The 17,184-nt window shown below is 37.4% G+C and overlaps 1 protein-coding gene across 11 annotated transcripts in view; it reads right to left on the minus strand.

Annotated features, from left to right (window-relative positions):
* Positions 1 to 1,557: 1,557 nt before the first annotated feature.
* CLOCK (clock circadian regulator) overlaps positions 1,558 to 17,184 on the minus strand; it is a 65,143-nt gene continuing 49,516 nt past the window's right edge. For 9 of the 11 annotated variants that reach the window (XM_041464765.1, XM_041468089.1, XM_041463952.1 and 6 more), the window contains 10 exons: positions 16,728 to 16,875; positions 16,446 to 16,521; positions 15,408 to 15,549; positions 14,939 to 15,039; positions 13,917 to 14,006; positions 12,629 to 12,787; positions 11,091 to 11,297; positions 9,832 to 10,040; positions 9,262 to 9,535; positions 1,558 to 7,688 (listed from right to left, as the gene is read on the minus strand). In XM_041464765.1, coding sequence (XP_041320699.1) covers positions 7,512 to 7,688; positions 9,262 to 9,535; positions 9,832 to 10,040; positions 11,091 to 11,297; positions 12,629 to 12,787; positions 13,917 to 14,006; positions 14,939 to 15,039; positions 15,408 to 15,549; positions 16,446 to 16,521; positions 16,728 to 16,875 — 1,583 coding nt within the window. In that variant the 3' untranslated portion in view covers positions 1,558 to 7,511. The remainder of the gene's footprint in view (positions 7,689 to 9,261; positions 9,536 to 9,831; positions 10,041 to 11,090; positions 11,298 to 12,628; positions 12,788 to 13,916; positions 14,007 to 14,938; positions 15,040 to 15,407; positions 15,550 to 16,445; positions 16,522 to 16,727; positions 16,876 to 17,184) is intronic. The other 2 variants (XR_005955341.1, XM_041470182.1) reach the window with 2 other exon arrangements.

Genomic DNA, 17,184 nt, shown 5'->3' on the forward strand with positions numbered 1-17,184 from the left:
CAAAGGAACCTCGAAAGCAGCATGTAAAGCAGGAATTTACAGCTCTGACTGCACATTGCACCAGCAGAGGTTTGCCAGTGCACACTGCCAGCGATTCCTCACTTCCACACAGTAGGAGTCAAATGGAGATGATGGTCAGTTCTACTGGGATGGAAAATTCTCACATCAACTGAGATGTTTACATTGAGAAAAGGTTGTGATTGTTATTTTAAAAGGTGCCTATTCCCAATCCTTAGATAAAGCCTGTCTAATTACTCTGTATATGGCAAAGTGCAATAAACCAAGACTGAAGCAAACTAATCTTCCATCCTGCCAGGACAAAGTTTTTCAAAGGAAACCTGTTGAACCAAAGTACAGGACCAGATCACCAGCAAACCTGCTTTTCCTAGGGTAATGTCAGCAGGTGTGTGTGTGCTGGGCTGGTGCCTGGGCTTGCTGTTTTTGAGATCTATGAGTCAGACACCAGGTTGGAAAAGCTGGAAGTGAGAGAGGGGCTGTTTCCTGAGCACTGCAAGTGGCAGCCGGCTGCCATACAGGCTCCTCCCTCACCTCAGCTGCCCCTCCTGCTCAGGCTGGCTCTGGAACGCTGCCACCAGATTTACATGAGTGGTTTTGTTTCTAGAAAGAGGTTGGTAGTTCAGTGTACTTCCATGTTTGTCCCAGATACTGTGTATGTAAAAAACAAAATCCGATCTTAAATCAAGAGGATCAGACTGTTTCACCCTAATATAATCTGACTTATTGTTAATTTCCAGAGCCATGGAAATAATGATGTAATGGCACTTGCTGTACTGACGTGGCATTTTTCCAGAGATGACCTTGTATGGCCCCTGAAGTCAGCACCCTTGGCAAGTTACAGCTACAGGCTTCTGCTAATGGAGATGCAGGGTCATTTCTGTAGCATTTCCCATTGATGTGGGCACTAGGATAGCTGTGTGTTTCTTTGGAATTACTTCCTTTTCTTTCCCAAGGGAGAATGTACTTGCCAAAGGGTCTGACGGTGACAGAGACTGTGCTACCAAGAATGCTAGTAAGGCTCTTGTTATTTTATGTTACCCTCAAACAGCTGAAATCTGGAATTTGTATCACTAATGTCTGAGACTCAGAAGTGGAACTAACCTTTGGATTGCTAATCTTTACAAGTACTTAATGGCTTCATTCTCTTATAAACATGGGTTTTGTTTTCAAGCTTGCATGACAGCAAAATTCCATTTAATAGAATGGCTACAGGTGTGGCAGGAGTTATAATGACCACTCTTCTTCAAGATAAGTTTATGGAAAAATGTACTACTCTTTCCAAAGTTCGATTTTAAGAAAATTGACAAACTTGCTTGCTCCATGCTCTCAGTCTTATCACTGATGGGTGGTGACAGTTCTTAACTACAGCTACAGGACTTCTGCAGCTGATGTTGTTTCATTCCTGGGGCTCAGGGGCCTCATGGCATATAGAAGTAATATACAGCTTGCACAAGTATTATTTAATTCTCAAAGGCAAAAGATCAGTATCTTCCTCTGGGGATCCAGTGGGATATTACAGAAAAAGAAAGTACTACAGACTGTAAAAATGGCTAACTGTATTTATCGTTTTCTCCAGGCATTTAATTTCAATTACACAATTTTCTTCCCGCCCTCCTTTCCCTGAACATTTAATTCATTTAGAATTATTAATGTTTACACTTTGATCAGTGAAAATGGGGTCAGACCGCCCTGACAGGTTACATATTATCACACAGCTCTTCCAGGCAGGAGCTACATGCTCTCAACAAGTTGTGGTTGCAGCTAAATGCAAGTCTGTTTCCTTGCTCAGTGGCACAGCCAACATTTCAGACCACCTCTACTCCTTTAAAAATACTGTTCTTTGACATTTCACCAGCAGAAAAAATACCCCGGGATGGGGAGTGGCACCAATTTAAAGAGAGGGGTGTTTTGCCCATGACAGAAAATGAGGGAAGGGCTCTGCCCAACCAAACCTGCTGCAGTGCTGCTCCATCCTTTGGCAAGAACAGGAACTGTAGACACGAAGGTATGAAAGCAGTTTTAAGTTGTGCACACTCAATCAAGTGCTGTGTGAGTAAATTCCAAGGCAGTAACGTAAATACACAAATCAGAGGTCTCTAGCCTTTAGAGTGGGGCATCCGTTTATAAAGAGATACAGAGAGAAGACAAGGAAAAAATACAGTATGCATTTTACTGAAATCTCACAAGTCATTTGTCTGGGTAGGGGAGAGAAGATAAAAGTGACATCAAGCAACTTCTCACAAGTCAGTTCTGTGGGTGGGGGAGAGAGTGCCTTTGGTACAGTCGTGGGAAGGGTAAGAGCGCTTCACTGTGAAACTTGGATAAAACTGACATCAAGCAACTCAGAAAAAAACCTCTAGAACCTTAGAAGCTACAGAAAGCAAAATTTTAAATGAGTTACATTTATTCAGTTAAAAAATTGACAGTTAGTAATGGTCACATGAACACCAGGGAACTGTATCTACATTTCCTGACGTCAATATGAACGGCACTAGGGTTTTTCTGATTGTTTTCTTTCACGTATATAAATCTAATGCCAGTTAAAAAAATACAAAACAAAATTGAAACCCAAGACACTGTGAAATCAACACTGCTTAAAAACTCAAAATTCAATCTGATATATTTGAAAATAAATATTTTTTACCTTTCTTGTTAGAAAAAGACAGCTCACCAACTGCTTTCAAAGCAGTTACATCTTTAAGACCATTCCCAAAAGTGTTTCATAAATAATTACCCATTGATTGATTGTCTATTAATGCAGCATCTCTCAGTCATAGCTGGGGTCTCTGTTATTAGGCCATAAAATATTTTTTTCAGACACAGTGTTTTGTTTCCCCCCCCTTCCTTTTTATTTAGGTATACTTTCTTTGAATATAGCATATCATGCTGGCAAAATTCATGCAGATGGCATAGCATGATGTATCGCAGAGTTTAAAATCACCTGTTTAAAAAAGACAAAAAAAGAAAAAGACAAGGAATGTAGTGTTAAAAATCATGGTAGTGAAAAAGCAACTACCCAGTCTCATGGACAACCAAAACAATTTTAAATGTTCTCTCACAGTTGTCTCATCTACTATGATTTGTTTAAATATGTCTTTTTTAATCCAAATTCATTTCATTCTCTTCAATTTTTTTTCCACCAGGGATAAGTAAAAAAATAAAAGGTTAATTATTAAAACTAGTCTCTTTTCCCTTTTAATCAAAATAACCATTTTCCAGCCCTCTGACTGTACATCTAATTTTAATAATTATTTCAAATAGAGAAGCTTATGAATCTGACATGTTTGACATCTCCTGATGCCGTGACATTTAAAACACTCATAACAATACCTGGGTTAAATCTCTGAAAATATAAATGATTTTTAATCAACTTTAACATTTGAAAAAGGCCACATCTTTAAACCTTCAGAACATTTTCACACAATTTATAATCCTAAGGGACACTTAGAATTACTGAGCAGGCAAATGAGCCTCCAGATGATTCTCTCTCATAGGCAACTGTGCAACTTTTAAAGCCTCCTTCCAAGGAAGCTATCATCCCTAATCCCTTCCCCTGGCCATATAAAACACAAAGGCAACTGGTTTTAGAAGCCTTTTTAATCCTGCACTTTAAACCTCAAAGGATCACCATAATAAAGAAACATTTTCCAGAAATGTCTCTCTTGACAGTTCTATGTGTTATTCCTCAATGCGCCCCCTTTTTAACAGTTTCACTGACTAAAGAAATAAACTGTTTTTCAAATAGTCTTCTCAGTAAAGTGCTTGTTATTACTCAAAAAAAAAAAAAAAAACAAAAAAACAACCCAAAAAGAGAAAGTGCTATTTAAGTCTCAAGATAGTTTCTTTTTCCCGTGAAAAACTGCCTGATATATCTTTACTTTATTCATTTTTACATAAAGCTGAAATGAAACCTATTTCTTGTAAGGATGCTGGGTTACTAATTTTGGTGTTTGGCAGTAGGCAAGATGCCCACAGAAGGTGGTGACACACTGGAACCGTAGTGCAGAAGGTAAACCTTCTAGATGAAGTGGAAGGCATATGGAGAGCTCCTACTAGAATCCTTTCATTTTTATATACAAATATAATATATATTAAATATAATATAAAAATAGCTATATTCTTTTTTCTCTCTGAAGTTATCCCAGACACTTTTCTTCAAAGCCTCACCCATTGCAGACAATGTCTGTCTCCTAAACTCCGTGCAAATGCTGTCCTCTTCACCCCATTATGTATCACCAGCCCATTTCTTCACAAATACAATCCTCTCCTTAACAGGCCCCCTTCCCTTCTGTCAGAGTCATTCTGCAACATTTCTGCTCCAGAACCTGCAGCATCACAGCACTCACTGTCGTGCTATTTACCAGGATGTTGCAAGTAAGTCTGTAGTAAATGAGTCGGGCAGAAGCAAAAGGCTGATTAAGAAAGAGGCAACAGCCTGGTCCTCTTCTCACTAAAACTCAAGGACAGTTCAGCAATTCATTCAGCAACAGGGCAAGCTGCAGACCTGTTAAATATATACTTTTTAGTCACTACTTGTGAACAAAGCATCTCAATTCTTGCACACAATCTGGACTAAGTTCTATACACTTGCCTTTGTAAAGTTTGCCTGATTCACGTCAGGAATTCTTCAAATGTGTGCTGTATTTTTCCAGTTCCTTAGAATTTCCCCATCTTCTATTCTTTCTATACTAGCTGGTAGTTCTGTAATTGAATGACCTCTCTCTGAGGCTACAAAAAGCTTCTTGATCAAAGCATATATTTCTCTATTTTCTTTCAGCAGCCACACTATCCCATCATCTAATTTCTCTCTCCTAGTTTAGCCTTTTTACTGACAGACCTATAGCAGCACACCAGAGCATCTGGGGAGGGGAGAATGGGAAGAAAAGTTGATATTTTTTTATATACAAAGCTGCATCATTAACTGTCTGGCTGGTATCTCTAATTTCTGTAATTCTCAGTATAATAGCTTAATACACCTATTTTACCACTATTCAGTAGTTCTAACAGCACTATTAAAGCTCTCCCAGTTTTATTTTTTAGCACTATATTTTTATTGTAATTGGTTAAAGAAATTTGTATCTAACCTATTTTCCATTAGGCAAAGAAGTGATAGCACAGACCTCTAGTCAATGCAGCTTCATATAGAAACAGGTGGAATGGAGTGGTAGGGATAACAGAGCAAGGCAGGATTTCTTTACATAGAACTTTAGAGAAACAGGTCTCTGACAATTACCCCAGTCTGAAGAATGCCAGAAATCCCTTTAAAGAAGGGAAAGTGTTTCTTGCTATGTTTGGTATTGGCATCTGCTCCTTGCTCCAGGTTGCAATAGGCTTCTTGGAGCAGAGAGCAATCAGATTCTCTTTGGTACTGTGTTTCTCACACTCTCCTTCCTTGTTCACTGCTTGGCTTTCTGGTGCCAAGCATTTGCTTTATGACTGGGGAATAACAAAGGTCTAATGCTGGGACACAAGCAGAGACAAAGGCTGGCCCCAAAATGTAACCAACAGCATCACAGGCTTGGCTAAACTGGTATTACCTCCTGCGGGTTTGGTTCATCCAGTAATACAATCAAACTGTTCCACAGTACGAAACAGACCATCACCATTTCGTTACATTCATTCAACTCCTCCGTAGTATTCAAGATTAATCCAGCTTTCTCTCCCTAGCACTAGTTTAAACTGCTTTTACTGGTTTTTGTTTCTAATTAATTATCAGATCTATCAGCATTTATTAATTTTCCTCTGAAGTTCTGGTTTCCACAAACTAGTACCATAAAAACCTACCAACGTTTACTTAAATAGCACGTATCTGTTGGAACTTTTTATTTTCTTTATAAAGTGAAGTTGCCTTCTGAAGTCTTAGTTAAATGATAGCTCTTAAATCAATACCTGGTAGTGTTAAATGCAATCATGATCTCCCCCAAAACACACTTTAAATGCTTCCAAAAATGATTAAAAAAAAAATCAGCTTATTATTCTTTCTTCTGCAAAAGGAGTACTGTCTTTTAAGGTCAGCTTTTTTTTGCTTTTTGCCTTTTTTTTTTTTTTTTTTAAGAGTATTACCTTAAAGATCTGAGATTTTTGAGACTCCTGTATTTCTGGCTACTGTCTGAGGGGGAGTACCAGTCATAAATATTCATGGTCTCAACTCAGACCACTGTTAAAATTAACACAATACAGAAATATCTATGAAGTAGATACACAAGTTTGGTTGACAATGTGCTAAGACTTCAAAATTGAAAATGGTTACAGATTCAAGACATTGTAATTCAAGATGTTCAACATTATCACCTGAATTAAAATCAAGGCACTATGGGTTTTGTTGTTGTTGTTAAAATGACCCTGAATTAGTTCTGACTAATTTTTGAAGGAGAATAAAAAGATTCCAACATGGTTTAACAAGTTACAATTCTCACCACAGAGAAAGTGGTTAAAAAGTGCCCAAAAGGTTATTAAATGTAAATATATTTTTGTGCAAATTACTCCTATAACTGAAACATTCTTGAAAATTACTGTCATTTTTTTTAAACCTTTTACATAAATATTTCCAACTATGAACTATATCAAAAGATAGCTTTGGGGAATAAAATTCCAAACCATCCGCAAGAAAGCAGTGCAAATTCCTATTTTTCAAATAAAATGATGAATTCATTATGAAATGATGGATGATATTTATGAATCTGAATGTCCTGAACCCTGATGCATGATCACCAGTTCAAACAGCTTCATCAATAATTTAACTTCAAGCAGTCAACTAACCAACACACTATACCTCACCAAACAAACCCTGACATCACGGACAAAGCACAAACAAGAGACTTGTGCCCACATTAAGGGTGAAAATAATGATGCATCATGTTGTAAACAAAAGGGTAGAACAGAGGAGAACATTAGTCTGAGTATGGCGTGAGAATTTAGGGAAACATATTCAAACCTACAAATAACAGATTACATTTTCATGCATCATATAAAATATTTTGCTCTTTCTCCTTTTATGCAGACATATACACAATATTTTACAGCATCTGTACAACAGAGAACTGGATTTCACACAACATTTTCAAAATATTTACTGTCCTGTAATCATCTGAAAAAAAATTAGATGGTTTTTGGACTATATTTCTGGCATTTTTTCCTGCTAATTCAAAACAATTGCTCCATGTCCATTTTAATACTTTAAAAATGTACAGGATTGATAAAAATACCAATATTTTCAGCATCACTCTCTTTTCAGTCACATTTGGAGATTTCACCTGGACAAATTACAACATGGCAGCAAATCCTTTAGAACACAGAAACTGGGGCAACGCTCAAAGTTGGCCATGTCCCCATCATCATCTTGTAGCTTTTCTTAACAGATTCCAGAAGTTAGAAGTAGATCACAACAGCATGGTGCTAGAAAGCCTTCGTACTGTTACCTCTGTAGCTTCAGTGCAACTGTTTGTGGGGCAGCCCCTCCTGGCAGTTTGCTTCAAAAAGAGGCAGCGCCCACACTACTGTGGCTGAACTTTGGAAGGATCAGTCATCTTGTCAGTTCTGTGCCGTGACAGCTGCTGCTGCTGAGACTGATGCTGCTGGTGATGGGACTGAGTGAAAGTGCTTTGTTGTAGTGGGAAAGCAGCAGAGAGAATAAGCTGAGCCGACTGATTTCCATGAAGTAATCTGGATGTCTAAAACACAAAAATTGAAACAATTTGTTTTTCTTGCTGCACCGAGAAACACGGGCCTAGCTGCTTTTTAACTTTTTATACGGGTTCAATCAAAATAAACTTCAGATTTGGCCAGTTAAGCTGAACAAACAATGCAGGGATTTGTTCATACTAATACATTTAATCAGCGCATCTGAACAATTAATAAAGCAGCTGTAATTGGTCTTTGGAATTTCTGTAGTGATAGGTAGGAATACATGGCAATTTGTCTTCATTTCACACCACAAAAGCATAGCAGGGTGTAAAGAATCTATTTGAGTAAGTGTAGGTAGCTGTCATTGCAGTCAAAAGAAAAAATAGTGCACGATTTGGCAGAGATCACATTTATTCCCCACAGACAAAACGCACAGTCAAAGAAAATGGTGCAATTGTAGACGCCAACATCCCCTTTGAAGGAGACTTATTACTGCAGGAAATTGTACTTAGTTTTAACAGTATTCTTCTTAGAACACAAAAAAAGATTACTGAATAAAAACAATGAAGGATGGGTACAAATGCACTAGGACATCTCAATCCTGAAATGTTCTGCAGCAGAGAGTAAAGTACATGAAGTGCTCCACCTACACAATCAGACTGTAAGATGCCCCAGTGAACAGAAGCAGAAAAGGCTCCTTTTGTCCTTCTTAAGAAGTATTTACTTCACTTCAAATTCTAGCACTTTAATAGTTTGTATTAAAAATACTGGACTTTTACTTCAAATGAAATTCTAGATTAGGCACAGACCTTTTGAGATGTTCATATTTCACATATCTGTTTCACCAGAATCAAGTCAAAATTGTGTAAACTTTTACATTTAGAAACAGAGATACAGACACTACCAACCTGCTAAACAGCCTCTCCAGTGCTCTAACCACCACTACATCTCTTTCACCAACTCCAGATGCTGGGTGACACATGTTCCAGTAATTAATTGGAATCAACAAATGGCAACAGATTTCCCATCAATTCTTTCTACCTTCTGTCTCTTTTAGAGATTTCCTATTTCTACACTCCTTGGGCTTGTTTTCCTCCTCTTTTGACCCAATGTCTCTTCTTTCTCCACTCAAACAAGGATCTTCCCTACTCTCTGCTTACAATGTTACTTGCTGCTCAGCCTCCCCTGTAGCCAAGACAGAATTTCATGCCTCATGTTATTAGGACATGTCTTGCTTTGGGCTGTGTGCTGCTTCCCAGACCAACCATTATCTCTCACACCTTACTGCATTAACATGTAAAGTTAATAAAAGAAAATGTAAACTGTTTTAAAGGAAACATCTGGTTTTTTCATCCTACAGTCTATTAGGAGCAGCAATTCAAAGGGAAAAAGATGTAAGACAGGACAATGCATGGAGTAACACAGCAGGAAAGACCACCTCTCCTTTAAGCAATAGGATTTTAGAGAACTGCTACAGAATAAACTTACCTCATGCATTGGGCTTATTCACAGGTTACTATTTTAAGTGCTTTGTTTTCAGGTAAAGCACCCCTGGATAACCTAGCAATGCTGAAAGTGCCAGGACTTGGAAAAATTTGTAGACAGCTCTACATTCATTACCTGTAGGAACTGCTGGGGGTGCTGGGTCAGCTGTGACTGAGCTGGTTGTTGCACTGTGGTGAGCTGCTGCTGATGGTCCTGCTGACTTTGTTGCTGCTGCTGCTGCTGCTGCTGTTGTGTTATTGACAAAGTCTGTGGCTGCTGCTGCTGGGCAGCAAAAGTGGGATAAGCTGTCACCACCTGTCCCATAAACATAGTACTTGGTACCATTACCGCTCCACATGCTACTGGGGCCGTGACAAGTTTTGTTACAAGTTGCTGACCTTGAGAAAATCTGTTAATAGAAAAAGACATTTGGAGTCCCTTCAGGAAAAAAAAAATATATGAAGCATCACATACACTTGAGAAAAGCAGATCTGTCAAAGGCATATTTTGCTATAAAAACATGGGTTTTGATAAGCCTGCAAACACATTACTTTGGGCAGTTTAATTTCAAGGGTTGTATCCATACCGTTGAAACACAAATTACATGATCTTTTTAATGCTATTTTAGCTCCTTTTGTATATGGTGCAGCTGTATAAGCTTACCATTATAAAAAGTCATCTTAAATATAGGTCTTGAAGATTTACCTGATTGGTCTGTCCTGTGTAAAAGTGGTTACTGCAGCAGCATTCTGGTTGTTGTTCTGCGGTAAGCTAGATGGAACCTGCACCACATTTCCTGCTGTTGGCTGAGAAATCACCATAGTGTTGTACAAAGGTGCTGAGACTGTGTTCTGTGACTGACTGGCAAGAGAAGACTGTTGATTGTGTCCACTAAGTACATTTTGTTGATTATGCTGAAAAGGAATTTTGACAAAGTAAGTTGAAAATAGCCAGGAACTACAGCTGTTCTCCACACTGTCACTGCCCATACTTCAAAACCACCAGCTTTTTTCTATTCAAATTAATTCTTAATTCAAAGTACACAAGTATTTCTACTGACTGAGGATTTAGAGGTGGGACTTGACCTTGGACATCTGAGTCTCTTACATTAATTTCTTTTCCTGTTCATGTTATTTTTTTTCCCTGAATTTTTCAGCTACTTGCATACTGTTTATTCAAAATTATCTTTTTACTCCTTTAGCATTTCTGTGCCCAACTTAGAGTAAAATGTGCACGTAACATCAAGAATTTCTTACTTGAAAATTTGGAACTAGCCTACTGCTGAGATGGTAAAATGCATCACTAGTCTGGCTCTTCACAAATCTCTAAAAGAAAGTATGGAATGCATAAAGGGTCCAGAGGAGGGTGACCACAGAGATCAGATGTATATGGGGTCTCCATATACACAATGGTCAAAACCATTAGAAATATTCAGCACGAAGAAACAGCTTCTGTGGGGATACATGCTATTGAGTGTTATGCCTCTGCTAAATTGTTAAGTTTATGGTATAAGTTAGGAGCTGTTTCTTTGTTACATTGTTAGGTTTAATATATAAGTTGAGTGCTGTTAAGCTTTTAGGCCATGTTCCTTTGTATCTTTGCCCTTGCTGTCCTTTTGTCACATGCACTGAAACATACACACACACATACACACACACACCCCCCTAGATAGGTCTCAGTTCACTTCTGTTTTGATTGCCTGGATTTTGTTTGGTTTTGCTGCTGCTTGTTTTTTCCTTATTGTGCCTTAACTGTCCTGTAAGCAGTAGAGTGAATCTTGCCAACAAACTTCGTCATGCTGCCACTTAATATTAAATCAAGCTTTTGCAGATATCCTTGCCAATGATTTTTTTAAGCAATCTCAAACACTCGTTCATAACAGGGGAATGTCAGGGAAGCTGCTGTGTTTCAGCTATGGTTTTGAGCAAATATTCTATCCAGAAAAATCAGTAATAGAATTTTACCTGTGTTGCAGTACTCTGCAAAGGCTGCTGCTGTATCATGTGTGGAGTATTTATATGGCCTGTGTTCATCCCACTTTGAGTCTGATTAGTCTGAACAACTTGACCTTGCATGTTTATTGGTGTAAGCTGCTGAACAGTTGAAGAATTTCCAGAAGGAAGCTGCACAGAACCAAAGTTGAGTCCAGAAGCTGACTGCTGCAAGAACATCTTAAAAAATTCCACAAGTTATAGGGTCAGTATTCAGAGACTCAACTCCATCTCGTAAGAATCAGAATTCTAATTTCCAGAATTCTAAACATTAACATTCAATATTAGTTCTTAAAGAAAAAGCACCATTTAGAGACTAACCAGTAATGCAGTCTACAACTATCTAAAGGCAAAACATATTTGAGATGACACTTCTTTTTGTAGGACCTTCCTCAGTAACACTAAATCAGATGAAGAACATGTCTGAATTAGTACATCCAGGCATAGCATCAAGCGTGTAATCTTCTCTGGCATTCAGGAAATCATCATGATTATACTGAACTTTGCAACACAATTGTAATAAACAGAATTCAGCACAAAAATATTATGTTCTTTACAAAAAGTTAGGCCCAAGCCTACAACAAGGCAGAATGTGCATCACTGAAGTACTTTTTCTAGTTTTCACATTCCTGAACAAGGTCCCTCCACACTGCATGGAAAGGAGAGCTGTGAATCTCTCCTTTTGAGACATGGATAAGGCAGTCTACTGCTGGCATGTTTACACTAAACATCACACAACACTGAAAATGGCACATGCCAGAAACTCCTACTCTTCCAACAGAATTTAAGCAACACACTCAATACTTCCAGGAAGTATTTTTTCTATTCTTTAGTCACAATCCAGACTGAAAATATTAAATTATTTCCTTAAAACGTATCTTAGTTTGAGGTGATCAAATTTTTTTTTGTTTGGTAAAGAAAAACCCAATAGGGTAATTATTTTCTTCCAAATATAGCTGCTGAAAAGACAATGACAAAAATAGAAAAATATACACTGATTAAACAAAATCAGAAACCATATAGTCAGCTGCTAGACTGAGTAATGCACCCTCTAGACTTCCTGTCTTTCTGGCTCAGTAACTCCTTCAAGTTTACCATGCAAAGTAGAGCCATTCAGCCTGATAGGACAGTTTAAGAAACAAAGAAACAGGGATTTAACATCCTCAGAGCTAAAAGAGAAAAACAGATGCTGCAAATTTTGGATTAATATTCTAATGACTGCAAAACTTGGCAAGAATTAACAACCACTCCATCCTTTTATATTTAATTAGGTTAAGTGATAAGCTAGGCTTGACCTGCTCAACAGGGGGCATTTCCAGATACATCTGGAAGCAAAACATCAGGTACCTCTGGAACAGCAGCTTCAGATACTATGGATTTTAGACATATTAGGCCCAGATGGCAGCTGACAGGGAATATGGAGGATCATGTTGTGGAATTAGGTGCCCAAGACACTTTTCAGCTGCCTAAATTCTCTACAGATGAAACCTGTAAGTGATACACTAACTCACCTGGAGTCCTTGACCATGAACAATTTGAAGCTGCTCTTGAATCTTACGCAACTCTTCCTGCTGCCGATGAATATTTGCCTCTATCATGCGTGTTCTTTGCTCTAGCTGGTCCTTTAGATGCTGCATAGCTCCTAATTGAGCTGAAAACTGAAACACAGGCTGTAGTGCAATGAATAAATTAAAAACTGAGCAAAAATTACATTTTATTCACAAGAGATAAGTACAGTGCTCCACAAAAGCAAAGAAATCAAGCATTGCTCTTCAAATTACTAATAAACCATAATCTGAGGACCAATTAATGAGAATGAAAACATCACAGAATCAACATTTAATTGATGTATGAGAATTGGTGAACTAAAAGAATTCCATAGCACAAGAAATTGACTGGTGTCCAAATCACAAACATATATACGTATGTGTGTGTGTCTAGCCTTAGTAATTCACATGGTACTGTATATGTTAAAGCTCTCTTATGTTAAAAGTTATAATTGTGCCAGTTTAGAAAGAAAGATTCACCTAGAGCTAAAATATAAAAATAACTTAAGAATACCCTCAGTCACAAAAAGCTGAAGGCTGAGCCCACAGAGAAACTATTTGCCACTTCTGTTTTTCCTCAGACATCTGCTATAGGCCCCAAGTCAGTATAACCTTTTGATACTTATATCCTGTTCTTATTACACAGAAGCATTTCACAGACCAAGCAGCCTTGCGTTATAAGCATATGCCTGAAAGCTGCCAGCCGAGTTGATGGATTCTTAAATTCATGCCCTAAAATATTTTAGCTTTAACTGTTTTTATATCTATGTTGCTAATGCACAAGGCTGAAAACTATATCTGTACAAATAACAGGAAGAAAAAATTAAAGCAAAAGTGTCAAATTACAGAATTTGCTCATTTCAAGAGAATCATTTGGCACCAAAGGACTCAATTTCTTAGCACATGGATCCAGCCTGTCCAGATCCCTCTGCAGAGCCTTCCTGCCCTCCAGCAGATCAACAGTCTCACCCAACTGGGTGTCATCTGCAAACCCACTAATGGCGACCTCAATCCCTTTGTCCATATCATCAATAAGTATATTAAACTGGACTGGCCCTAGTACTGAGCCCTCTGGAACCCCACTGGCTGCCAGATGGAGGGAACTCCATTCACCACCACTCTCTGGGCCTGGCCATCCAAACTGTTTTTCTCTCAGTGAACAGTGCGTCCACCCAAGCCACAGGCAGCCCATTACTGCAGGAGAACAAGACTGTTTAAAAAATAATAAACAATAAATTCAGTTGATTCATACCTGAGTCATTCCAGACTGGAGCTGTAAAGTTGCAGGCTGAGATATTGCTGGTTGTGTTACAGGTTGTCCAAGAGACTGTGAGCTTAAGGACTAGGATTAAAAAAATTGTTCCATAAGCATAAGAGAATGAACTTCATATTTGACATGAAGTATTTCTTTAAAGAGTCAAATTTAAAACAGCATTTTATGAACATATAATAGAAACTAGTAATTGTTTCCTGAAATATCTAACCTTAGTTATTAGAGAATTAAGAAAACAAAAGCAATTGATTATCTACATAATAGACACATAATTTTTCTACTGCTAAAAATATATATAAGCAGTAGGTATAAAACAGAAATTACAACTACAAGTATTTCAGAAGTCTCAATTTCAACAAGTTTGGAAGCTGACACCTTTGATTTATTCTTAAACTAACTTTTTTTAGAAATATTATGTATTATATTTCTATATTAATAGAAATATATATATTAATATGTGTTTAATATTATAATGTATATTTTAATAAGAATTCTGTATATGAAGTGAATGTATTAGCTCAACAGGAAAACAAGCACCAAGTACAACAGGCATGACAATTTCTCATACTACCAAGATTTCAGAAAGGATATGGAAGTACTCACTAATATGCTTAGTCATAAATTTGTATGAGTTCTCTATAGGGACACACAGAGCATTACATTGGTAATTTTACATATATATATATGTCTGTGTGTGTGTACTAAAAATCCAGAATCACAGAAAGAAGTTCTGTGTGAATGAAAGCAGAGATTCATTCACATTCCTTCAAGTCCTAATGACAAAACCTAAATACATATATGCTTAATTATTGTATTCCTTTAAAATCTAGTATACCAAAGCGGCAAAACGATGATGCAATTCTAAGATACGTATTCCAATAGAAACTCTTAAAGTTTAAATTATGCTTTTAGAAGCAATAAAACAAAGCTTATATAGATTTAATAATAGCTTTTAAAGGTGAACTCCTCTGTTTAAGTACAACATTCTTCTCTGAAGTTACCTGACTGCTCAGAGATGATCTTCTTTGCGCAGTCTTTTCATGACCAGATAAGCCTTGCCTTGGAGGAGTGCTAGTGTCCACTGTCATTTTAGTTGGTGTTGCTGACAATGTTGAGAGTTAGAACAAAGAAACATCTTAATTTTTATCTCAATTCTGTAATGCAATAATCTAATTACAGAAAGCTTTTAATTAATTAAAAAAACTGTAAAGGCTTGGACTCTTTTTTTTCCCCTATCAACCAGCAGTGCAATCTGATAGATTGAAATAGGGTGTACTAGTGTCTGATATTGTACTCTAGAAGGAAAAGTATTTTTCAGAGTAGTCTGCAGATCTCTGAACCATCATAAAGGGTATTTTCATGCACACTTCTCATAAAATGATTTCTAACTGCCAGTTATTCATTTAATAAAATTAAGTAGAGGAAGCCCTCATGAGGAAAGCATTTCTGTTTTCAATAATTGGTGCTTACATGAATGATCCGATACTGCAGTATGTGAAGATTTTCTTGAACTCCTGGAGGAAGCAGAAGGTGTGGGGCTGGTATCAAACCTTTCCAGTGCTTCTTTGAGACTCACTGTGTTTATGTGATTGTCAGACCCAGAGTCCTGACTCTGAAGAGACACACATAAACAGCAATTATTCATCTAATCCAGCACACAGTGCACATATCTGTAGAAAATATCTCAGACCTTTTTGTTTCTAATCAACCCTTTTACACAGGTGACCATGCAGAAGTAGTGGCCTGTTTGATGGCTGTAACCTCTGTTTCCATTTGAGGCTTTTATCCTTGAAAACCAAAGCTATATAAGCCTAGAAACAGAAATGCATGCAGACTTAGGCCACAAACTGACCACTGAGCTGACCTCCTTCTGCAGGCACTCATTTCACTCTGAACAACAGTGTCATGAGTGAACTGCTTATTCCTTTGAGAAAAGATGAGTTTGTTCCATTAGGAGCACTGACAGATGGAACTTGTGAAACTGCCAAAGGAAAACATTTCTGAACTGTCAGACTAAAACAAGTCAGGTCATCTCCACAAGCTGATAAGGCTCACTGAGCTTCCAAGGACTTTAATTCAAAATAAATTTTGTATACTTTTAAGAAGTTAGACAGAGCCACACAGTTAAACAGCTTCTACTTTCCTATTGGGAACTCCTTTTTGGTGTGTTGACCTTGGTTTTTCAGATTATGAGTACTTCCAGTAACGGAAGTACCATTTATTTAGGAATCTAACGCTGCAAAAATCAGATCTTAATAAAAACTTATGGGTGTTATAACTGTTATAACTACATGCACATTAATTCCTGAAAAGAAAAGGGTATTATAGGCAGAGTTAGACACTATTTCTAGACTCCCCTGATAATTTTCAATAGTCACATTATTTAGAGATGGAATAACTACTTTATTTGGGGACAAATGGGACAAAACACTTTTTGCTGCTGTATATTTGCTTGCGTATTATTTTTAGTATGTGAAGACGTAAAATAAAATTATATAAAATACTCACTTTATCTGCTGTTATCTCTGGGAGAGATTCCTCAATACCAAGTTCTCGTCGTCTTTCTGCTCTAACTTCTGCATAACTAGAAGAACAAACCAAAGATGATTACTATATCATGGGATGATTTAAAAAATACACCTGAAAGACCAAACTCATCAAACCCACATTGCTTATAAAGTATCTCAAGAAGTTTTCCAGTGATTCTTCACACTGCTATAATTTCTCTACCTCCAAAATACCATCAAGATAGCTCCCATACCAGTAGGATTACTTTAAAAAATAACCTACCTTACAACAGTGTGCGTACAGACAATAAACTCTGGTCTGGAATTCCACTGGTGATACGTGATATAGTAATGAGTTTGCAGCCAAATCCATTGTTGTCCCTTTGTGAGGAATCTGTAGTAACATGACTTCCCTTTCCCATATTGCATTACTATAAAGATGAAGAATAAAGTTTACTGTCTTGCCAGGTTGTAAATACTCCAATTACATTAAAAGAATATTATTTCCCAGGTTCATATTGCCCAAACCCATGTCTAAATCCAGTATGAAGACAATGACCAAGAACAGGTTCAAAAATTTTCCACCAGTTTTTGTACTTAGTTAACATTATAAAGCCTTTTAAATGCCATTGGAAGAACTGGAAAAGTATTAGTCATAGAGCTTTAGTCATAGAGCTGTGCACTCCAATTTACCACAATGAAACCCCAGAATTGTTAAGATAAACTTAAATCTATTTTGT

This window comes from Pyrgilauda ruficollis, unplaced genomic scaffold, assembly GCF_017590135.1.
Source record: "Pyrgilauda ruficollis isolate IOZ18807 unplaced genomic scaffold, ASM1759013v1 scaffold1, whole genome shotgun sequence".
Classification (NCBI taxonomy): Eukaryota; Metazoa; Chordata; class Aves; order Passeriformes; family Passeridae; genus Pyrgilauda; species Pyrgilauda ruficollis.